A 26,006-nucleotide genomic window follows, 5' to 3' on the forward strand; every position below is an offset into this window, starting at 1 on the left:
CCCCAGAGGAAGGCAAGATTTAGAAAATCTCCCCGGAGTTGTTGCGGCAGTTCGTTGAGAACACTGCCCTCATGTACCGTAATCAGGACTCTCGTCGAATGCACTTCCATGAATCAGTGGTAATGGGAGACTTTTCGACGCTGATGGCAGCAGACATACCGCTATTTTTTTACAGCATTGGGTAATTTCAGTCAGCGACAAAGTGTCTTCTTCGGTTTACATCTTCTAGGGAAAAAGCGGATAGACGTCTAGGTATCTTTTGAAATCAATTTTAAATTTGGTCATTCATTTTTTCCTCACGTGGACGGACCTTTTACAAAGAAGTTGCAACCTGACCCCCACACCAGGGCTGAGTAGTTCTGCATAGGCTGAGTTCAACGTCTTCGCGTCATGGGTGCGATAGAGCTCTTTTCATTACTTCGGTTATGTGTCTATGCAGATCTCATTTCTTCACATATACGTCTGCATCCATATGTCTATATATTCGTTCCATTTTTACGGAACTGGCGAAAAAGAATTCAATGGATTTTTCCAGATCTCTGCTTTGCCTTCGTTCTCTGATTTCACTTGTCGGATTTGGACACTCTGATGTGGAGTTTTTAAGCTCCAAGGAGTCACATTTCGCAAGAGACACTGAAATGTTTGCTACCGACTCGAGGATGGAAGTATATTTAGGAATTCAAGCGGCCTTCGTCGTCAAAGGCTTAGACGGAGACGAAATCGAGACTTAGAAAAAGACCCTTAAAGATGTGCAAGGCCGGCTCATACTCAGCGCGAATTGGAAGACAAAAGAAGATTTGTGAGGCCCTGACAAATTCTCAGAAAATTAAGGACGCTTGAAGCCGCGGAAAATACACCCAGACATTCGAATCCGCAGGAGAGCATAAACTGGCCTTTCCACATCCATGAAATAGTAAACGAAGACTCAGGGTGGTACAACGCAAAAGCTTCAAATTTGAATAGCTACTGCAGGAATAATTTTATTGGAAAATGCAATGAACAAGAATAATATTCCAGCTACGAAAAAAGGAAAAGGTATAATTAAGCTTTTAAAATAAAGTGTTCGATTGATTAATAACGTCTGCAGATTAATCCTAACAGCTCTCGCCGGGAGATTACAAATACCATTTTTCATCATTACATGCCCAACATTTTGGGAAAAGAATTTAAGTTTCTTTTCTTTCCGTAGGTCAATTAGTAGTGGCAATCGTGATTTTGTCAGGTTCAAAGTTTTTGTGAGTACAAACAACTTCTATTACCCACTCTGACTCACTGGATTCCTTTTGTAATGTATGATGGCATATCATACTCCCGATCTAACCTCAAATTTGTACAAAATTAAGATAATCCACGCATCAGTGCTTAATAACTATGTCTGGTCAAACTGATAAAGATAAGGTCACAAGATTAATTTTTCTTACTCTTTTCAAAACATTTTTTTCTCTTTTGTCTCTGCTACCTTGAAATGATACTCAAAGTTAACTCCAACAAAATAGACTGAGACTGTATGTGTGTTCGTCATGATCACGTTGAAGGATTGCTCATTGAAGCAACAAAATGAGGTATAATACATTAAGTAGGAAATTATGATCAAAGGAAACGACATTAAAACAGAGGCAAGGTCTCATCCCGAAAAATCCGAACAACGAAAAAAAGACGACACTGCGTATATTACAGTTTTGATAATGCGTTCTTCCCTTTTCCTTCTCTAACTGATGACGTTCTAAGCATATTTCAAGTGTGTGATCTAGTCATGTGGTTTTTCCTAACAAAACATCAATGCTACTTGGAATTTGTCTTCGTCTACATTATCATTTATCATTCAAGGCATATCGAGCCCTTGTTTGCATAATTTGTCTAGATCCACTGTCATTGAACAGAAGGTACCTCCATACATGCAAAGTAATTATATGTATATTTTATTTACACTCTAAATATGGGTATAAGTACAGTCAAATTAACCGAACCAACACCTCAATAGTACAAGCCTCGTTTGGCAAATATATTTGCTTTGCTAAACAGAATTACTGTCGGTATGTTTTAAAATCTTTAGGAAAAAAACACATACATCGATCAACTTCGAAAGATGCTGAAGTTCAGCCGACGTGTCATTGAAGCCCACATTTCATTTTGGTTTGCCCTCCTGACCTTACGACATTAAATGTGAGCTTTAACCACCCCCCCTCAATGGAAAAGGAAAGAAATGTACTGAAAGGGCGAAATAAAAAGACACAGCAAGTAACTCTCACCCTGCGTCCAAAACTGTCGCGTCAAACATTTAAAAAGGTTGGGTCAAGCGATTCTAATGGTCAAACGTACACATGTAGCCAGTTCGTTTGTTGGGAGGGGTAGAGGCGGCTTTCTTTCATTGGCTCAGGACGTTATTGGCCGAGTTCTCCGTTAGGCAGGCCTTGGCGCAGCCGAGCTTTTTGGTCTGGCAGAGCGAATGGCAATCTTGCCTGTCACAGATCATCTCGCAGTCCAGCTGTCTCTTAATGCATTCGCTGATGAAGCATTCTAGGAGGAACATGTTAAGAAAGGGTTACATAAGAAGCTTTCATCCGTACTTTGTGTTGAATGAATTTGTTTGAAGTAGAACTCTATTAACTGCATGATACTTGATTATGCGTCGCTCGCTTTCTTATTTTCTTCACATTTCAAGTAGAAATTTTCACTAATAAATTCATAATTATTCACGCATGCCCACAAATGGCCTTGGCAGCATGGGCCATTGAATATGTACAGGGGTACGATTTATATCATTTTTCTCTCAGGTATATTCTGGCTTTGTTCATTTTTCCAATTAAATCGTTTTTGCTATTAGTTTTAAATCTAAGCGGGATTTTAGTACGCTGTATAAAGACTTTACAATACTCATCATACTAGATGAAGCCGTGTGAGTCACTTTATTTATGGCTTTTTTGATGTCACGGGCCCTTTCTAATGTGATGCTTGAAACAGTAGCGTTAAGAGACAAACAGTGATTGTTTTTTTCTGTACAATCGAGTTCACCGGGCATTGATTCAGAAATACCCATTAAGTTTAGGTTAGATTAAACAGCATGCATGCTCGTGGTGGCCGGAATGTACATGTACAGTTTGCGAGACGTCACTCCTATTTGACACGGTCAAGTATAGTGCCTGACCGGCCACCGGCCGAACTTGCCCCGTGACCCGCTGCACTGCACAGAGACAAATCAAGAGAGGTTCACATAGCTCGTTCCGGTCCATTTAAACGCTCTCCAAGCACCCCCGCGTCCACCAACAGCGGAGCAGGGATGTTGTCTTTAAGGATGAGCCGGAGTAGCGGGCCCCTGTTATGGTTGCATGGTCAGAGCATAGCGTCAAGGAGGAAGACCGCAGCGTCCGGTCGCGATCGCCATACTAATGACAAGGAACTGAAGAGTCCCAACTTTTCAAATCGTTATTTTCGCTATACAAGACAGGCCCGAGTCTCCACTTCTGAAAGCATCGCACAATGTGTGGACATGGCGGGCGAGATCGGCTTTTTTCCTTCGGAAAAGGTTGTACAAAATGCTACGCAATATTTTCTTTGTCATCTCGACTCGAGACGCGAAGTCAGTTTACTCACGACGAAGCCAGGGGAGGGCAATGTCTGTGTAAGAGTCGAGATGGATGGGGTTCGAAAAGTTCTGTCACCCCGCGCTTGGGTGAAGACAGGTGAACTGCGTGCGGGCTCACTGGATCTCCATCGCCCGAAAGATGCAGTACATTTTGGGATAATAGTGGCTACAGGGGTTCGTCACAAGAAAAATGATAGACAGACTTATGTAAGCTTATGTTCAGCCATTTTCTGTTCTTATATCAGAAGTTCCGCTTACACTCCAGGATTTTTTTTTCGATGATTGTGTCAGTTTTGCAATATTAACACCCAATAAGCCCAAGCTCACCGTAATTTAAAGTGAGCGTAGAGTCATTTATTTACCAGCTTAATGGAATGTGACGATATATCAGGGAAGTGCAAAATTGGCTGTCCTTATATTTGCTGACACTTCGGTTTTTAGACCTGGTTGAAACAACGCAGAAGCAACATGTATTCTGCATCGTGGACATCACGGCTAAATGTTTAAGTCTTACTTGCTCTTGGCATTACTACGCACTCAAAAGAATATCAAAATATCTGGTTAGCAAACCTACCGGCTATATCGTCTGCCGCAGAAGCTCTGACGCAAACTGTGCTATCTGTTTAAACACAAAGAGAGAGAGAGAGAAAGGGCTCACAATGAAAACGAGATAGGGATTACGCATCTTTTTGATGCCGTACGGTACCCACCTGGAAGGACCCCCTGAAATCTATCTCGGGGTTGGTAAGATAAAACCCACAGATCTTTCCAAACCAGCTGTAAAAATTACTGCTGTGGCAGCGATAGTGATGTAGATTTACAAAGCGGGTGAAATCTAGACGGGGGGCGGGGGCTTGAAAGACACAGAAGTCCAAGTACTATATTCTTCGCGGCGAACGAACTCGACTCAAATTGGATTTGCAGCGTAGGCATTACACGACTGCCATGCACCTTCATCCGTCTCCGAAGACTCCTTGTCCAATCGCCCACATGTTTATTGAATATTTCGTATGCACGGCAAAAATGACAAGAAATGTGAATGACACGTTGAGATTCTTGGCATTTTCGCTAAAGTAATAGTGGGGTGACTATAAGAATGAACCGCCCAATACATTACGAATTTTAGTAACGGATATAAACTTCGTGCATATTGGAAGTGAAGGGATCACGTCAGTGGCCTCAGACGCTACTGCGGCGCTGAAAAGGGGCTTCGCTTGGACAATTTCTCCGAATCTTGGACCAATATTATACTCACGGTCGCGTTTCTCAAACTGTACTCTCACCCGAGTACGCGAGTGTGCAACGGAATACACCCGTGGCGGGTCAGGGGGCTTCCTGCTAATGAAATCAGGAGGGAGGACTGGCTTGCAAAAATGAGATAATTTGACAATTCTGTCTCGTGTTTCAACCGTATCGGGTTTCCCCAGAGAGCGGTGAATGATACTAACGCAATTCATTGCATAAGTTATTACGGCAGGGGATATCCATCGCGTCTTTTCTTCAATATGTAGACTCGTCTGCAGATTCAACTTGCCATCAGTGGTTTATAAAGCGAAAATTAAAATTTAGGAATGTTCTTCAATGCATGTCATCCATTTTCAGATGCATTTAACGCAAAGCTGTTGAAGACCCCGAGCTTCCATTACCTTTTTTCCGGTTGTGGCAGTCAGCAAAATGTGCCACTGGCACATGATACAAAAAAATTAAAACATGAATATTCGCGTCCACGTCTGAATTAACCAAAAAAAAAAGAAGCTTCCATGAAGTTTAGTCTTCACTCAAAGTGCACACTGAGACGAAGTTTCCGGTCGACCTTGTGTGCGGGGTGTAGAGTAGTAGATTTTCTTTACTAATACTCTGCTGAATGTATTTTATCACAGAGGAGAAAGACTTAAATGCCTTTAAAGTTATTTTCCATGATTTTTTCCATAATGTATTGGATAGTGCATACAAAACAAAGCCGGTATTTTCTATCTGTAGCATCGAGCATCAGATGCTTGTACTTTGTAAATAAAAAAATCTTCATAGTACACTGGTATGCTTTACCGCGGAGGCATCTCAAGAAAAGCACAGGGTGCGTTACTATGGTTGTCCTGTGTTTTACTGGGGCTATTTCAACGCCGATTGCAAAGAGAATCCAGTCTGAGTGCCAACAGTAGAATAATTTACTGCATTCAGCAAATAAATTTCGTTCCTGGGGGTATAGTTTGCTGAATAAAACGTGATATACTGAAATCGATTCAATCAATACGTCTGTTTTTCTTGCATTTCACAGGCCGATAAACTGCAATGTTCACGACTTGCGTTGGCGTTTGTAGAAAAAAGTGGAAGGTTTGATAAAAAGTGACAAGGTCTAATGCTTTTGTCTACCGCAGCGGGTAAAACTCTAAGTACGAAGTACCTACCTCCATTTGCACTCTTCTTGTCCACCCAGAACACTGTCAAAAACAGAACCCAACATGTAACTATGAAAATACAGTGTATGATATCAACAAAATTAATCGCTCGAAAAAAAATTACAAAAATAATAATAAATAAAAATAAAAACATTTATAACTACACCAGTTTGACTGATTTTCGAAGTGAGCTGTAAGCTTTAAAAGCACTTGCAGTGGTTGGCTCGGTATATTTTATTTATTCTTATAACTATGATGACTTATTATTCACAAAGGGACATTAGTCTATCGTGTCTTACAAGGGTCTTGAATATGCCACAATTTTGCCCAAAACCTTGCATAGGTCTATCTCAGAACTTGGAAATCTGGCACAAGAACATAGGATACAGTTAGCAGTTAGGTGACAATTCCAAGTTTCCAAAATCATATGTGGAAATAGGGGTTGGTGTCTACGAACATGATAAATCCGTTAACTTAAAAATCAACAAACACACAATATAAACTTTTGGGGTCTAGAACCCTATTAAACGACTTTTTACCACCTAAATGGCCGTACGAAGTTGCTCCATGATCTGCAGTTTGGAGTTGCCATGCAGAATAATTTCTGAGAAAGGCTGAGAAACGTCCAGGGGGTTTCATTTCAGAACCTTTCTATTTTTCTCTTTGATTCATTAGTCAGTCCACTGTATACCGTGTGGATGAAATGATTTTCGAATGACCTTAATTCTTTACAAAGCAGTATGAGTAAAACTAACGATCAGGGATTAAGGAATAGGCCGCTGAGGTTCAAGTTACAGCGTAGATTGTGTTTGCGCCGAAAGTCTGCGTTCGACCCACGCTATCTCCTGTAGATAACTGATGAAGTATTCTAACGTAATGCACTATAATGCCGCAGAACAGTGTAACTACCAATAAAAGCGCGGACTATCAGCGGCAATGATGTTCCCTACTCCATCAATCCATATTCTTGCCTGCAAGCACCTAATGGGGACAACGTACGCTCCAGCTGCAGAAATTAAAAAAAAGGACAATGTCTAGCAGGCAGAGCTTCTTAGAGTTCAAGAAGGAAGAACTGGTCCTAATGCTTCCTCGGCATGACACGTGCCCGGGGAAATTGCGGACAAATGACGCTGCTTAGAAGTATTTTATGCGAGAAAGGAGAGGGTCCGCCCACACACACTTACACGCATATATACTTACATCTTTTCGCTCTGTCTTGAGAACCTTGGAAGGCTAGAGCAGTGGCTGTGGAAAACGACAAACAAATAAGAAGTTTGGCCGTCATTTATAGAAGAGTGAAAGGCAGAGCTCATTATGCACTAATTTTTCTTCTAATTAAAAGATGGATCATTAGGAAGAACAAAGGGCGAATGTCATTCATGTATCTGGGCCTATAGCTAGGGACACATGTAATTTCATACTTTTTATAAGATATGCAATAAATACATGATATTACATTTAAGTCACAGACTGAAGCTAATTAATAAAAGAATTTAGATCGAAAGTGTGCAAAGGAACATCTTAAGTGTGTTTGTCATTTGCAAGTGCACATATATTCAGCTTGTGACAGTGTATTCGAAACTTATACACCGCTGAAACGTAGGAAATTTGCGCCTATTGGTCAAGCAAAATTGGTTGCCACCTGACCTTCGACCTGAGAATCGTCAGGCGAAAGAGCGGAAGTGTTACACACCCCTTGCAGCTGGTACTAAGCAATGGTATAACAGAACTACTGGAAAGAAGTGGAATCCCTTTATATTTCAAGCCGATGCCGCAACTTTCGAATGCGGTTGCATGTGCGCACGCTCAGTGATTCTCCTACCAATGTGCTTTGGAAAACTCCGCTTGTGCTTCAAGCTTGCAGAAGGCAAGAGATCTTAGCAAGAACGTGGTACTGCATCACTGCAGTTAATGGATTCGACATCTGGCCGCTGGATGAGCCGTCGTCTGCCAGAGGGCTAGAAACATTGCCTCAAAATGCGTTTGTCGGGCCCCATCGCGCGACCCTAGAAACATCGTCATGCTTATAGATGCAAATTATTCTGTGGCATATCGTGGTGAAATCCCTCTCGTTTGCGGGTAAGCTCTGCGTAGACTTTGCCCATAACCAGACCAAAAGCACTACTTGCTATTGCGGTAAATTGCGGTGTGTGTGTGGGGGGGGGACTTAACAGCTTTCTTCGCTCCTGATATTGTTTTTCAATAAATGGTCGTGCGCTTTGGGCACACACTATATTACGCATGCAAAAAAGGAACTTCTGAACGGAAAAGAGAGAGACAATTGCCTAAGTGGTCTTGTTCTAGCTGCGGAACGGAAACTGTGCATTAGAATTGGTGCATTTTATTGCAATTGACATGGAGTGTAACGTATATTTCTCCCTCTCCAAGTTCAGCGAACCTGCAAGACCGTACTTGATCGTCGCCTAGCCCGGTGGAAGCTTGCATAATTATCTCGGTAACATCCGATTTCAACATTCAATGCAACGTATGCATCGGGTTGAAAATTTTGATCGGAATCCATTTGTTGACAAGACTTCATCATCTTCTTCTTTTTTTGGCTCCAGCTGCTAGCTTCTGATTTCTTTCATGAGCTAATTGTCCTCGCACAATAAGCAGACTGAGATATTAAAAAAATCGATGCTGCACCTAAGGAGTGGAAATTGTGTACAGAATGATATCATCAAGTAAAAATCCATTTCTCCTACAAGCGAAACATTTCTTTGGGGTTTATTTTTAAGTGCAGCCTTTTTATGACATAGAAATGTCCCGTGCTGTTTCGGACAATTGAGACAACTCCTGCTGTGCACTTTAGGTAAACACTCAACAGTTTATGGAGTTTGGGGCAAAATTATGATTATGAGATGCTATCCTGTTCATAAGGATTGTGTTCAGTGATTGACTATCGTGTACTGAACAAGGCGTTCATGAGACACTGAGAACCCCCTTAATGTTTTCGATATATCTGATTCCTCCATTCGTGTATCATTAGAATATATCATCGGCATAATTAATTAAGCATGCGTCAAATCGTTGAACCCTCTGGTTCCTCCACGACATCAAGTTGTATTAAACTCACGGGCAGGAACCACGTACATTAGGCTTTCTATTAAGCTTTACTTTTAGATTCCCAGGGGGCCTTGTCACATCTCGGTGATTTTGATTACTGAAACTGCGTAACATCGCCAGCATGGCGTGACTTATCGCCACTCGTAATAACACTTCTCGCTCTAATGGCTTGGATTCCCCGGCTTACGGGCCACTTTAACCCTTTCCCAGCGGAAAGATGTGAAGAAAAATTGCCGTCACGTGAACACGGCGATTCGACAGCGTGCGACTCCATCTTCTTTCAAATAAATAATGTACTGTGTCTTCTAAAGCGCACGTACGTGTACTCAACGTGTCCACACAGTACTGAAGCAAATTCAGAAGAGGGCAGCTTACTTGCAATAAGTTAAACTTTATCATTTCCAACGCTGGGAATTTCTCTGGATGTTTGTAGAGTGACAATTGCTCCAAAATTATTTTGAAACCTGAAGGGGAATCACTACGGTGGAAACCGAATCTATTCGATTCAAGGAATTCTCCGCTAAATCAACCGGCGTCAGAGCAAATTTATTGCTGAAGCTTAAGATGGAATTGGCCAGTGCACTCCTCCAATAGTCTGGTTCACAAATTTGAAAGGAATAGACAACTTAGAGAGACTTATGTCTTCAGAATTATTCCAATACCAGACGCCTGTAAAGAAACTACAAATGTAAAGGTTAATTTTCGGAAAATAAATAAGCGATGGTTTTTAGAATCTCAAAGTTGTAAAAAAAATGGGGCCATGAGAATGGAACAACAGATTCGTGGATAGTCCCAGAGGTAAAAATACACATCCCCCATGATCCTTCTGTTACACCCCCAAACACAGACCATATGAAGGGAACCTTTTCGTCACAATCTGACCCGGATCAGACCTTCCAGACTTCGAAAGCCTGATCGCTGAAAGTCCAAAGCTCAAGCCCATCCACATCACTCCACGAAGTTCTTTAAGAGGCTCAGTCGGATTTCCGAGATGCTTCCGCTGAGCGACACTTGGCAGGGTGGTCTGAAACAGTGCACGATGAATTAACGCTGGCCCTGGCGATCTGTGGCCGCTACTGAGATTCGTGTTGCCACTCACACGGGAAATAAAATGCTTGACCTTGCGTTTCGGACGCACCGTTCGCTATTTTCTTTTCAATACAATACGGTTCCGGTAAACCTGTTTGCAAGGATTTCCCGCAGAATATGTTGCCATGGTGTTCTACGATTATTTGTTCTTGTCTTTTGCCAAATAATGCTGTTCATCGTCAAAAAACACCTGCAAACTTGACATCCTATACTTGAAAACACGCATGCTGCTATCTCTATAACTAAAGACTAACAAGGTATGTTGAATTCAGTGAATCATGGGTCCGATTTCACTTGATGACACTCCTGACCGATGTTTCAGGTTGAACTAGTCAACATAAAGATACCTGCAAATCCGAATGAAAGAAATAAAACGAACGCTAATGTATTGCCGTTTTAACTCTGAAAAGAACACATGGCAAACTTTTATAACTAATATTTAGTAAGTTGACAGCTAATGCTGTGTTCACAGTCTCGTAGGTTTGTATTCCCTCCACCGGCTTGTTTTTGCTCGACCAAAAAATCAGAAATACATGTACAATGTGTGACGTAGACCTTATGCGCTGAATCAGCTGGGTTGGCGCGTGTTCGCCCCACGAACGAAAAAAGAAGGCTTGGATGCTGGTGATGTAAGATATCTGATCTCGAGGAGATTCTTTCTTGACTTTTCGCTCACTGCTCTAGATCCTCCAAGAGGGGGTCTTTTCGTCTCATCGATCAGATTTGGTGTGAACGAACTTAATGAACGACCCAATCCGGTTTCCGTTCTCCAAGTCCTAGACATCCGCCTGTCACTTCAAGCAGATAGAGCGTGGGTAAGATCTCGGGTACCCTTATTCCGAATCCCGGGGCGTGCCCAACGCACCAAGCGAAACATGTTCTCCAGCAGTGCAACAAGTCTTCAGTATCCGTAGCGATACCGACTTTTGAAATCTAACCCGCTTCTTCGAGAGGCTCCCATCGTGCCGTCAAAAGCCAATTGGAGCACGCACCTGCCTGGGAGTGCCAAGGTGTTGTGCTTTGTGTCGGAACACTTTCCCGCCAAAAACCCACGATCGCCTGACATTTGACGGCCATCTTCCCGTCTCAGGCGCCAAGAGAGTGATATCACGTTTTGAAAACGTCGATTTCGTCGATTTCGTGCATAAAATTTGCACTTTTTCTCGTCTTCGGATGAGGTCAACTTATAATTCTAGGAATTTTATTGTAATATAACAATTATGTATAATTATAAAAATTATTATCTCACTCTCATGTGAAAAGGTGACCATTATAAAGACCAGATGGTCCTGTCTATAATGTTCGATTGAAAGAGTATGAAAAGGAAACTACTCCAGTGGAAAACTGATCTCGTTGATAAAGTGAATGTCACTCGAAATCCTCAAATTAAGTTGGAAGAGTTCATTGGGAACGGTTGGCCTCTTCTCGACCATAACCATTCCTACAGGAAGACATAAAGGGTACTGAGTTCATTTAGAAAAACAGAGAAGGAAAAGAAAAACAGAGTCTGCTTGATAAGGAAGTTAACACTTTTCCACAAAATAGAGTTAACTGGAAATATGCCAAAATACTGAAAAAGACAAGAATTTTCCCACCAAGAGTGTCGATAGCGATAAGTTCCAGACACTTTCACCCAGCCTGTGCGCGATTCCATGCATTCGGGAACAAAGTTCTGAAATAATCTATCAGCAAATAACCTCGCTAATCTGAAACAAACAACTCACTGACGTCACTCGTCTTTACGGGTTTACCGATTGTACGACACGATAAGCATTCGGGCACATAAGACGTGCACGATTGCATGACGCACATTACCAACAATACGTTTGAACCAATCTATTCGCCCCTATCCCCGTACATCAGCAGTTATTCAAAGTAAGTTAATGGAAGAAGCATAGCAAAATTCCAAAGTAAATCACAACAGTACCGAATCCTTCTGAGAATTCCCCCCAGACGTCACTATCTTTTATTCTCCTTCGAGATTCTTTACTCAAATTTATTTTTTAAAAGACTTTATCATGTTAAATACGGGCGTTTCACAATAGGGCGCCACCAAAAGTTTGCAACGCGTTGGCCTATCACAATGCGCGAAATCTGTCGACCCAATGCGCGTTTAGAAAGGGTCGACAGATTTCGCACGTTGTGATTGGCCAAGGCGTTGCAAACTCTTGGTGGCGCACTATTATGAATCGCCCGTATTGATGACAAATAGGGAAATCCTGAGAAATAAATGAAACAAAAAACTAACCTATAGTACATTTTCCTTGATTGGCTATATGGTGTACTTTTTCGGGGTTGGCCTGTGGGCGGTGTTTCTATCATTGGATCGTGATGTAACTTGACACCTCAAATCGTGATGAGAAAAAAGTGCCCTGCCTTGGGAGTGGGTGTTTACAGTATACGTAAAAGCATCAGCGAACAAAAAAAACCGATGCTGTTTCGTGACAAATAAGAAATCATGACAAGAAAAATGTGTTTAAAGTAAAAATTGCCACCTAATGCCGAAAAGCATTCATACGATTGGCCGATCTGTCCATTTTGGCACCAACACTGTCAATACAGTATTTTCGTTTCAACGTATACAGTCCACAGTGACAGTCCATGTAGACAGCTTATGCTAACCACCGAATTATGCCAGTTTAGAAAGAGGAAGGTTTGTAGATTTTTTTTTATATCGCAGGTGCACAGTCATCCATAACTGAAGGGATTCAAGTGAGGTATTTCTGCCACTCCGGTTAACTCTTTGAGATACCCTCACACTGACTGTCTTCAATTGCGAAACATAAACGTAGAGCACATATACAGAATCTTTCCTGATTGCGTTATACACCGCGCTCATTAGCGATACATCAGAGAGCTACCGCCTTGCGGGAGCTTTGCACGACTATGCGACTGCGTCAGTTGCGGTCTTGGTACGTTTGTCTCCAGGTAAGACGCACTTAAACCCGTTTGTGTATCTCTTAGGAATGAGGGCTCCAACGATAAAGCTTCCAATCACAAACTCATTAAGTATCCGTTTGCTTTGAGGGGTTTTAGTAGGTTTTTTGTTTGTTTTATTTACCAGTGTTAGAAAAGAGACATACAGCACTGAATGTGTGAGGATCATTGGTAGACTCACCTGACTGTGTGACTATTGTGGCTATGATCAGACATGTTGCCAGGGTAACCGCCGTTGACGAATGCATCTGCAAAACAGGGAGGAAACAATCAAACATTTTGAGATGGCAAAGTTTCAACTTTTAATGACAGTTTGTTACTATGGGGTCCTACTCAAAGCGCTGCTGTTGTTTATACCGATCTAAAGAGCCCGTCTGCTCCAGATCCATTATGACCGCTCGTTTATTTTTCAAGTTCAAAAATGTCTGAGACCTTACGTCATAGCCTCTTAATAGGCATGGGTTAATAACGGGTTCGGATAATCTAAGCCGCCATTTCATCATAACACATGTCAAGTTGTATCATTTTTTTTCCTGTAAATGTGTGTCACTGTCGTTGTTACTGTCATTCATCGTCACCGTCATCCCTACTAAAAACCCTTCCATCCCAAGAAGTCTGACACACGACACCAGTCCACCACATTTTCTTCAATTAGAAAATACGGTCAGATTTCGAGTTAATGTACTGGAGGGCTTGCAACTTTTCCTATCTATTCCCAGAATACATTCCCGCCTCCATCTCATCGGCTCAGCCGGGCTAGACGAAGCGACCCGTCTCCCGCAAGTCGCAACCCATTAACGTCCAATCTTCATTTGTGGGTACTAACGCTCCCTTGAAAGGAATGCGGGCAAAGGGCGGTCGTCTTACCTTTTTGGTCGGGTGGCACGCGCTGTCTCGCGGTTTATGTTCGTGGTTGGTAAACCCCGCGAGCTGACAGGTACATTTACCCGCGCATTGCGAGAGTGATTCTTACAGTATGGGCTTGTCAGCAGCAGCTGGCAAAGGAAATTACTTCGAAATCACTTTTCCTCGGATGCAACCGGAGGTCAGACGACCGAACGTTAAACCCTCGCCAGAGAACACTTTTATTTACGGTATGAGATACCAGGGTGTATACCGATTCATCAAATCCGGCAAAATGATTCTTGCTTGCGCAAAGAAACTCACAGAGGCATAAACCGTAAGGCTAATGATTAATTTTGGGAAAACATCACACTGGAAGGAGAGTAGCTGTCATGGGTGGTGCATACTAAGGAAATCAGTGGATTTATTCACAATACCAGTAACTGCAGAGAATTATGCAATAAATCTGTTTCCCTCAGCTTAATGCGTGTTGGAACTGGAAGGCATCTTTACAATCTACCGTCACCAGGCAAAACTTTGGACGAAGCGCCTCGTTGATAAATCATAACAATTGCGATAGTCAAGATGGTCACGTGATACGGCCTATAATGTGCCCTTGAACTCAGAAAGTTGTAATTCGATTACAAGTGCCGTAAGGGCGGTACAAAAGCCTGTCTTTTCGTGGTGTCAAGTGTCATTGATTTGGGGCGGAAGAGAAGAAAACCTCTCGTGTGTCTGACGGTACTGTCTGATACAACATGGATGTAAATGGAAGATTAGGGTACATAAACACTTGACGATGCGCGAAGACTGATGGTTTACCAGGATCAGGTTGCACCGACCTGCTTCGCGCGGCCTATTTTACGCGGCTCGTCATTCCTTAAATTAAAAACAAAACTTGTAACTCGCAGCAATGTCCATATTATGAAAACCTTTACAATATTTGTTAAACCTTCAGCGAATCAAACCACGTTTGTTAAATTTATACCCAAGAAACGGGCACACGAAAACCATAGGGCCTCCGCTAGGCTCCCCATTTAACTATAAAGGGGCAGGCGTGGTATATGTGTCTACCACGTCTGCAGAAGTTTCTAAAATGTAGAGCACTGACGATTCTGAAATTCGATATTTTTGCTTCATCACAAACCGAATGGTGTTAAGGCTGACTGACGCGCACGGATATGTGACAACTTCGCCAACGGTTGTTCCGGACACTTTGTATCAACCCTACCCCCCTGTAAAATCATATTGAAACTGAAAGATTAAAGACTGTTAGGGATAAATAAAGGATCGAGGAAACAGACGACAGCAATAGGACATAGGATCACTACGAAGTACTACTATGTAACTGCAGTTTAACATTTGGAACAATTAGGCCTACATTCTTCTCCTACCCTTGTTCAATTCTACCAGAATACACTAAAACTTGAGGTAATTCCATGCAAGTTACTGGAATTAGCCTGAGTAGAATTGCAGGTTCGTGTAATAAGTGCGACGGTTTAACTGACCATTTTGAATTAACTTCATACCAGTTTCTTGTTATGCCCATTGCAAAAAAAGCTAGCCCTCTTGTCATTAGTTGGTACGGGGGTCACATTTTGATTTTCAAATTCTTTTAAAAATGCTTTATGAAGTATCATGTTTGTAGTACTCGATCGGGTTTCTAAATCATTACGAGAAAGTAACAAAAATCGTTCGGCGTCACGTTCCTTCAGACATGCATTCCTCTTTTTAGTATGAACATAAATTGTATTCTTCATGAGTATTAAGTTCTGTAGCCGCTAGTGTTTTCCCAATCAAAGAGTTGTTTCGACAACACCTGCGCTAGCGGGTCAAATGGTTGAGCAAACCTCAACTTTTATATTCAACTTAATTGGGCGAAAATGAGTTTGAATGCCATGATGAAGCAACAATCCATGTTGCAAACTGAAGTGTCTTTACGCTTGTGTACGACGACACAACGCGTGCGAGAGGGGCATTCCACCAAAGAAATTGTCACATTTCCCCCGGCAAGATTGTTTGACCATTTAAAAGCCCTAAACATTGATCGGCCGCATCGATGTCGAATCTTAACTGGCGGTACTAGATTTATTGTAAGCAGTCCTTTCCGACAAAAGATAATTCAGCACGATTTTGTCCACGCGCTCTGTATTAAAGTAAGTCGTCTTGCAGAATCTCGGTTTTACTTGGCCTGAATTTGACTGGATAATACAAGCAAGGGTATAAGAGCAAACGGTAGAAAAATACAGCCATTTTACTCTTCACATAGCTACAGAGCTCTGGACATTACAACAAGCTAGGTCGGAAGGTGACATTTTTAATAAGTGTATTTCAGTTGGCATAAACAAACGCAGCGCGTCTGAAGAGACTTTCACCCTTTGCCCAAAGAATTTAATTCAGCGAACATTCCAGCAAACTTTGGAAACAAGTGAATGCTACCTCACAGGTTGGCTGCAATCTTTGATGTATGACTGCCCCGTATAAGCACTTATGAGCCCCTGAAACTTCACTCTTCAGCAAAACCATACGTTACTCAACGTTCTACGACCGAGTAAAACCAAGAAAGGAGACATCCTAACTTTCTCATCTCATGTCAAAAAAGGCGGAATTAAAAAAAAGATAACCACAGCTTTGACTAATCTGCAAGTACCTTCGCACAGGCAGAAAAAAATGTTTTCGCTCACACCAAACAAACGTCGAGTTCCCCGGTGGTTTTAGCATCCCACCAGAATCTGCTAGGTCTATTTTCGCAATTAGCGAAATGCTTATAGGTACGAACAGACTAACTTACCTTGGTACTTGTGTGTGATGGGTTTTTGGAGCTCTGAAGCGCTGTCGGTGCCAACTGGCGATGTGTGTTGATGGAAGAGCTTCGCGGACACCTCTGAAGTGAACCAGTTATAAAAGTATCACCCGATTCCCGTGCAAGGGTTAAGCTGGAAATGCCGCTGTTCGAATCCAAATGCTTGACCTGCACCAAGCTTGCCAGAGTTTTATATCCTTCCCCACGCGCGATTTGTGAGCGAGGGTAGCTACGTAAATGCCGCTGTGGCTAGCCGACAACGTAAGAGAAACCACACAGAAAAATCACTGCAAATTTCCCTACGTCAGAGGACCACGTGACACCAACCACACTAGAAGACAGCTCTTCAAGGTGCTGGAAAATAACGAACTAGACAGAGCTATTTGAAAAAAATACAACTGTTACCTTCCACGTTATTCGATGCCTTACTAGTCGATAAAGATGAGATCACGCTTAATTTTAAAAGAACATCTATGGGGTTTGAATCGTTTTAAAATATTAAAAATGCCAATCTTATGAAATCTGGCGATTTGTGATTCACGGCACGCGCCCTGCCTGGTGAGCACGGCCGTGTCCGTGTGCCAAGCAATCATACGGGCCAAGTTTGTAGGCAGTGGTACTGGCCGCTCTGTCGGCGCGGGGCTTGGAGGCTCGAGATGCCGACCCAGTGGGTTGTTGGATGTGCGCCGGGTTCATCGGAGCCACTCAATGGAGTGAGCAGAGTGGGCAAGAACACGGGGAGGCAGCGACCGTGGCGGGGGGCTGAGCACCCTCCAGAGGTTGTGTTTGCCGTCTGGAAAAACAGATCTCCCCTCGCGACACCAGACGAGAATACTGATGACTTCTGACTCTAGTAAAACCTTACCCAGTTTGACCAATGTGACAGAGGAACTAGCTGGCCGCCCATTAATTTTCACCTATTATTAATATCGATAAAACGCCGAGGATGAAATTCAGGAATTTGATAAAACTTTTACTCTCAAATAGGTATTCTCTGGTCAGGATAATCTGTATAATAATCGATTTTAATAAAATGTAAGGTAGACGACATAATAAATTTTATTACGATGCGAATCGTGAGAATCGTAAGAGGCCCGTCGGCGAGTAAAGATTTACCTTGTGATTAAAATGTTTTTGATTTCTCTGAGGACCTAAGTCAATAAAATATTTTGGTTCCATCTCTGAATGTTTAACGTAACTGATTAAGGAAAGGATGGAATTAGAAAGCAGTGACTTCATTGGAAACGAGTACAGTAACGTGCGTATATACGCCGGTTATGTGCTGAATGACTCCTTAGCTTTGTTACAGAAGATAGTTCTGAAAGCTGCGATTCGAAAAGAAATAGATCGAATCGATTTCGTTCAAAGGTAGGACTCGAATACACACACTAAAATACAGACAATACTCATTTTGCACAAAGACGCGACGCAGGATCAGAGAAAAAAATGCCTAAACTCACAAAGTCAACGCCATCGAATAGCATCAACCTTAGCTTACAGTTCAAATAGCAAAGACGCATAAAGCCAGCCCACAACTTCTCTTTGTGTGGTGTGGGAGGGGGTGCTCGTGCACGGAATGCTCCTTGCTGTCGGCACCATCACATTGAATGGACACCTGTCACAATACACAAATTAGGCGACAAGAAGTGCTCAGAAAACGTCCTTTTTAGCTCAAGTCGCGCTTATTTTCATGCTATAAATTTGCATATGGCCAGCTGTTGTTTCTTATCTCCCCTTGCCCTGTCCAATCCCCCTTTACCAGCCCCCTTTACCTCAATAATCCCCACCTGATTTTTCTGTAGTCTTGAAAATGTATAGTATGTTGTTAATAAGTTTTTTTGTTTCGGTGCGAATTGTGTCCGTCACCTGCCATATTCCAATGAATTGATTATTTCTATACTTCATAGTGATATTTTTTAGTGAATTTCCATCTTTTTTCATGTACGCTAAATTTTCATCACAGCGATAAACATGAATATATTTCGAGTAACAATCATTAGTAAGTTCCTAGTCGTACCTTATACTTCCATGGAGGCACTGAATAGCCTTTTGTTTTGCCATAATCGACATCCATAGTTTGTCAACCACTACACAACAAAAGCTCCGAATGTGAAGCAGTTTATAAAGTATTCACTGGTGCTCTGGTGTAATTCAAGGGTCACTTTCTGTCTTATCGTATAAAATATTATTGTAAACTTTAAAAACCGGCGTCATTGGGGTGAAGATACGGGGGGGATCATTTGGTATGAGTGGGAATCCGACTGCTTGCAAAGTCTCAACACTGAGCCCTCCTGGCCCCAGTAGTCTCCCCTCGACGATACGCCTCGAGAGACGGTAAACACCATTGAGGAGGTTGAAGATGACAGCGACTACGGTAAAGATAACGCCATTGAGTTAGTCAGACTTCTGAGTAGTCGAGAGAAATCTCCAAAATAGTGATGCAGCGCAAAGGTTGCCGTTTTGTGACTCATGTGACGCCTTCTAGCCGGCCTCATAGAAAACGTACGAATGATTTGGAATTAGTTCTTTCATTTAACATCGATAAAATCCTGCTGTGGGAAAGAGTCCCTCAATCTATAAGGAATGATATTTGTGGTGCACAGGCGTGTCTAAAAATGAAAGACTAATCGCTTGTTCATTGGCGGATCCATGGAAAGGACGAACTGAGCCACGCCCCCCCCCATTAAAATCTAACGAGAAAGGGAATATTTTCGGGGGCTTTCTGTTTTACCTTTTGGCCCCAAATTGAGTTTAAAACCTGAGAGACCCCATAAGGATTATACAAAGAAATCCTCAAAGTCCTAATTTTCACTAAAAAGATCAAACTGTTATGTTCTGTTGAAATGTTCCTGCATGATACCCACGTTTCTTTTGATAGAACGCAACTACCATTTCAGACTACCCTTTCCTTTGCTGAATAAAACAGAACTTTTCAATCAAATTAAGTCAAAAAGTAGCTCGTGCATTTCAGACATTAACGCTTCCACTTTTCACTGGAGAAGTTGACTGAAAACATTTATCACAAAAGACAAAACTGCCAGGAAATAGTATAAGAGTGCCGTAATCATTAAGTAAATGGTAACAAAATAAAGGTCTGAAAATTTGCTGTCGAATCCAAATGTAATTATTTTACTACAAACTTGACGAATCTTTCCATATAATATGCTTATTATTAATATTAAATTAAACAGCGAAACCTATATTACTGAAAAGATTTCTAGTGAAGTGGTTTCTTGCTATAAGAAGCCTTCGACCCCCCTGTTCTCACTTGTCTTGGGGTTATTGCTTGAGGGTATTGACTGCCTTAATTTCAATCGTTGTCCAACCATGCATACACAGTCCGCGAAGGGATATTACAAGGGCGTGATTCCTACCAACCATCATCTAAAATCACATCAGTTTGCCGAAAACCAATCACATTTCTACATTACAAACCTGCTGTCTAAAGCATAATGCACTGTGTTTAATGTTGAGCCTCTCTGTAAACCTGTGGATTCTGAATATAATGCATGGCGCCTGTTGAAATCAAACCCCTGAACACTCCTTGTTTATTCATGCACATTGTCAATTGAAAAGAACATCCAGGGGTTTACTGTCGTGCAGAATTATTTATTGCATATATACTCTTAATGGCTTCGTTAAAAAAAATAGCAAGTATGGTCTACTTGTTTGGTGACGACAATCGTCAGAACGATTGATATCAATTCCGAAATATATAAAGTGCTTTTGAAAACGTCAGTCAACTAATCATAACTAAATCTATTCTTTTTGAGTTCAATTCAAAATTGATGAATTCGTAAGCTCTGGTATAAAATTCGTCGTTCAGCAAGACTGAAAAAACTAGTCAGACGAAAATTGCATCCAATCACACAGGACATCAACCAAGGCCTCCATCTCATGTTCAACTTCAAGCGCGCCAAACACATGCAAATTGCACAGTTTCGAGTAAATTTGATTTCAGATCAACATTCCGTCAGCTAAATCCATTAATGCTGCCCTCCCCCAAACAAAAAATTAAACTTGCAACTGCGCATTTCTGTCGTGCACCATTGAAAATACCCATTTTTCGAGCTGCATAATCGGTTGAGTTCTCCAATAAATAAGCCTATGTGAAAGAGATGCATGAAAACTGATTCAAATTGAACTCGTACAACTTTACTGTTTCTTCAAAGATTCTATCACTGGTCCTTATTGTCTGTGACATGTAATCGAAAAGAGTTGAATTGGGCCTAGGCTATATTGCTTGAAGATATAGAAAAAAATAGTACTTGTTAAAAAAAGAGGCAATTGTGGCCGTTAATAGATGAACACGATATACCGAGAAAAGTCCACCAACATTATTTACAATTTGACAAATTTTACAAGGGAACGAGCCTTTTTGGAAATCACAATTAGATGACATTAAAGTAAAAGAACGTAAAGAACGAAAGGAAATTCAAATCGTTTGAAAACGCGATATAACTAAAAAAAAAAAAGTAGGCAAAAACTTCACTTCTGTTGCCATTAACATTTCAAAGTTTATTTCCCCGAATACGAAATGACAGATGCATTTAACAGATACTTTGAAAATAAAAGTTCAGCTATAAGTTGAAATGAATTTATTTAATGTTGGGGGACATATGAACTGAAACCCTCTAAGCTTGTTAACGCTATTTTTTCGCTTTTTTGGACACAAAAGTACTGCATTAGAAGTGCGGATTTGAAAACAAGAGTGCACCGTGCGGTAGCCAAATGCTTTCAAATAGTATCAGAAGAAGCTGTGTCCAAGCGTGTACATGTATTTAAGAAAGGAGCACATGTGAGACTGAAACTTGAGGTCACATATGTATAAAGCTCGTACATGTATTGATTTAAACCAGTTTCCAACCACGACACTTGGCTATCCAAGTTGGTATAAGCATTTCGGGAATGGAAAATATTTCCTCCCGATTTCATGTTCTCCTTTTCTCTCAATGAAATACGCGCACTTTTGGGTCCAAAGGTCGGGAGGTGGACAAGTGAATTTGAAAGCCAAATTGACTGCAGCCCTAGCCTCTCCCAATCCCCAAGAGTTTGTTTTCTCCTTGCTCTCCAGTTGAAGTGTATTTGATCCAGATCTTACCCCCATACTAATGGCTCCGCTGGTTCTCCAAGAAAGGGGTAGGGGTGGATGGAAGAAGTGGGGTGGGGTTACAGCTGAGCACGGACCTCCGAGAAAGTCTCTCTGGGAGCAAACATCCATTGCTGATTACAGTGTTTATTGATGCAGAAGTAAGCGCCGTTTAAAGAGACCCACGTCATCGCTGGTTGTATAAGCCAAACGTGATCGGTTTCGGTGAGGTGGACATCTAAATTGGGAAAAAACAGCTCCGTTTTGTGACGTGAAACGACTAATATAATGCGGTTGTTTGGTACAGTGAATGTGGAAATGCTGTGTGGTCTTCTACTAACAGTCCAAAGACATTAAGAATGGGAACAATTATCCGTTTTCAACAATGATTGCAACGGGCAAAAGTTTGTTTTCATGCTTCGAGAAAAAGGATGGTTTAAAACATAGAAAGGAGTTCCAAAATTAAACTAACATCCATCGTCGTTGTTCAAGGTGACCTCCGTTTCAACATTTGAACAATTCGAGAAATGTAAGAAAGCAATTTTAAATTCATACATCGCAAACGCCGGTCTATTAAGATTTTCCAAGGCTTTTTGTATCATAACAAGACACACGCTAATGATGGGGCTCAGTGATATATCCACATGCTAAACATACTCAACGCATACTAAATCATAGTTTCTGGCAATGCAACGTAGACGACAGCAGCATCATCAGAATTTACAACAGAGGCTATACATTTTGAATTTCCACACTTTTTCTAGTATTATAAGAAACACTTTATATCTATTCATATTTCAGAAAGCCAACAAAATATTGCCAAACAAAAGATTTTTTTTAGAATAGCTCCGCAAGAACGTATAAACCAACTGCGCCTCCTTTGTCCTTCTGTTTGACCTTGATGTCAGCTTAATTCCCAGAAGGAGAAAAGTAATTTTCGTGTTGAGTTTGATCGCAGCAGTACTGAATGAAAACACAAATCTAGCTACATTCACTATACTTTTATAATTTTCCAAGGCTGTACTTCGCATGATGGTCATGATGAAGATCTCAGCGTTTGTCAGACCATAAGGCCATTTTATAGCTCTATATGGTGAGAAAATTGTGGAAATTCTTTAGTCCCAGTTTGTTTCAAAATTGTTTCTGTTATTCTTAAATTGCGATTTCTTCATGTAAAAAAGTAATTAAAATAAAATATCCCGCAGACAAATGTTTGACAAATCTCTTTTTAGCATTTTAGGTTAATTTATGCTGCTTCGTTTTAATAATAATGATAATTATGCATTTATAAGGCGCACTATATCTGCAAAGCATTCAGAGGCGCCGGTCTAGGTGGAAAATGAAAAACTCAATTGTGCATTCATAGTGAAAAAGCTTGTGAGAAGAAGAATGTTTTGAGATGATGCTGAAATTGCGTGATGTCATGTTCTTGTCTTAGATGATCCGGGAGTGAGTTCCATAAGCGTGGTGCAATTGTAGAAAAAGCCCTGTCTCCGGCACTGGCCAGCCGAGTCCGGGGAACAACTAGGGTATTACTTGTTGACCTCAGACCCGGCCTGACAGAGCGGAGTTGCAGCATGTTTGCAAGATAAAGGGGACTAGAGCCGTGGAGTGTCTTGAATGTGAGAAGGAGGAACTGAATTCTGTATTTGATGGGTAACCAATGTAGTTTGTTGAGAATGGGAGTTATGTGAGCTGTTCTTTTGGTGCTCGTTAGAAGACGTGCGGCAGCGTTCTGTACAAGTTGCAAACGATGAATTGTACCGTGCGGAAGACCGGTGAGCAGGCTATTGCAAAAAAAATTTACACTGGTATTGCTTATAATATTATCATCTCCACGTCCCTTAATTGAAGATGCTCTTTCGCAATCTAATCTTATTTTGATTAGAGGAAATTTGTTGTTCAAACTAATTCTAACTGTGTTGGTTGACCCTCGGGCAGATGAACCTAGTTATAGAGCGGACACTGTTTGCTGTTGGTCAACACTCCGCCCTAATACCCAGGTAGTATGTTTGTGTTTCGAAGATACATGTATTCCATACGCGGTCCTGTAACGCCAGATGTTGCATAACATTTCCTTGAGAATGCGGATCAGGAGTTGGAATAATTAATTATTAAGACCAGATTAAATTATCACTTTTCAATAAAGAAAAATCCTGCACGCTTTCGAATTACTTAACAATATTTGACAGCACATGAAAAGATCTATTGAACTTTGTTGACAAAGCAGTCCAATTTGAGTATCTAATTGCTACATCCCTGACATAGGTATGCCTGACTCAGAGCGCACTGGCATTTTCAGATGTGAGCATTATTTCAGTTAGCTACATAGGCACGGTATAGATCAAGGTTTACTTTTATAGGTTATGTAATTCATTTCTTCCTTACTGTACAATTGCACGGCTGGTATTTTGTCATTAAATTTAGCTTTCGATACATTTTCTGCACCCTCTCTCAAGTATTAAATCAAATGGATAGATTCATTCCTATATATTCTTTCATTTTCATTTCAGGAGAAATACTGTAATTTGTGTAGTGTGTTGAGAGTGTAGTGATTTGCAGCTTCGTAGGAAGGATGCTAACCATTCTGTTTCGCAGACGGTGAACCAACATTATCGAGATCGAACACAACAGACGACAGCGACCCGTATTTCGTAAAGCCTCCTATATACGGTCACTAGTAAGAGTGGGACGCATATCTTGGGCGGACACGGAGCTATTGCAGATGTGGCCAAGAGCTTAATGAAGGTAAACAAACTGCGACTTGTGCATAGCTTTAGTCATTTCAAGATTTCAGACGGGAGGAGTTGGGCCACCGAGGGCCGGGTGCTCCCCCGTCCAGCCCCGCCCTGCCTGTGCACAGTCCCATAATGCACAGTGGCCGGTATAATGAAATGGCTATAGGCCTCTGAAATACATGTATCTAACAGATTCAGCAGCCTGATGCGTGGTTGTAGGAACAAAAGAAGCGAAAAGGGGCGTTGGTCGAGCTTGCCTGCGCCGGGAGTCTAGAGAGAAAAGAAGAGAGTAGAGGATGTTCATGTTTCGAATCTTGGATGGTGGGCCTGGCCCCCGGAATTCCCGATTTGTTTCCTGTTGTAAAACATCTGTTTTATGAAACATTGTTCAAGTTCCTTCCTAAATTTTGCAGCCCTGAAGTTTGTTTTATAACGTTCACTTCAACTCGTTATAAATCTTGAGCCTGCCTTGTTATTAGCATGGCAAGTTTATCACATAATACGATAAGATATATTATATGTAAGCCTACGTCCACTTTTCGAATGTTGGCATTTGGCTGTGAAAGCTTCGTTTATTAACAACAGTGGGTATTAAAGAAACCAAAAATCAGTTTCTAGTTGATGGGAAAGACACGTAATAAAACATAAAGCGCGACAACAGTCGGCCTACCCATCTGGTAACGCTGTCACCTAAATAGAACACACCTTATAACTGCATCTTGTAATCCACGTCTAGAATCGTGATAGGCTCACTGACGGCGAAAACGAAATTGGGTCAAAAGATGAGTCTACAGGCCTTTTAAATTACGACGCACGCTGGTACAACAGGTAACGCAGATGGGTACAACGTCACAAGCAGCACTGTAGAACACTGATAATTAAGTTACCAAACAACAGTGGATCTGTGTAAAAAATACATGACGCGTGAGTGACGTCATCAACACTGGCTCCAGAAACAAAGTTTCTAGGGGCAAAATTTGCTGTGAGCGGGTCAATAATTTCTGATTGTTTATGGGTAGGGCTACAGTTTGATGCTTTTTTCCACAGGTTTGGAAGAAGGGAACATAAATAGGTCCAAAATCACCTTTATCGCATTATTCCCCCAACATTTTACTCCATTTTGAGGGCCACTGGCGCCCATTGCCCACTGGATCCGCCCTTAGACGTCATGAGTGTCTTACTGACCTCCAATGCCCCTCGCTTCTGAGAAATATTTAGACACACACTAATAATTCCTGACGCAATTTGTGCTATTTCTGACGCGAAGTATACATTAATTATTTGAATCTTGAATCCGCCACACACTCAAGCGGCAGTCATTCACCGCAAGCGGCAATACTTCACAGACACTCATAAATGAACTCACCAAGGAACTGTGGATTTGAGTAAAACATACCGGTACATGATGTGTGAATAACGTCATCACGGTTTGATCCAGAACCATATTTTCGGGAAAAAATGA

At 41.5% G+C, this 26,006-nt stretch overlaps 1 protein-coding gene across 1 annotated transcript; it reads right to left on the bottom strand.

The window, feature by feature from the left end:
• Positions 1-948: 948 nt before the first annotated feature.
• LOC110987268 (uncharacterized) lies at positions 949-16,948 on the bottom strand. The gene is made up of 6 exons (XM_022249852.2): positions 16,706-16,948; positions 13,253-13,319; positions 7,180-7,224; positions 5,989-6,021; positions 4,158-4,202; positions 949-2,517 (listed from the first exon to the last, which is right to left on the bottom strand). Exons 2-6 carry the CDS (start codon positions 13,317-13,319, stop codon positions 2,366-2,368), a joined length of 342 nt encoding a protein of 113 aa, XP_022105544.1. The 5' UTR covers positions 16,706-16,948; the 3' UTR covers positions 949-2,365.
• Between the last annotated feature and the right edge of the window lie 9,058 nt (positions 16,949-26,006).

Source organism: Acanthaster planci, linkage group LG12 (assembly GCF_054643075.1).
Source record: "Acanthaster planci isolate LZ-2023a linkage group LG12, COTS_SCS, whole genome shotgun sequence".
NCBI lineage: Eukaryota > Metazoa > Echinodermata > Asteroidea > Valvatida > Acanthasteridae > Acanthaster > Acanthaster planci.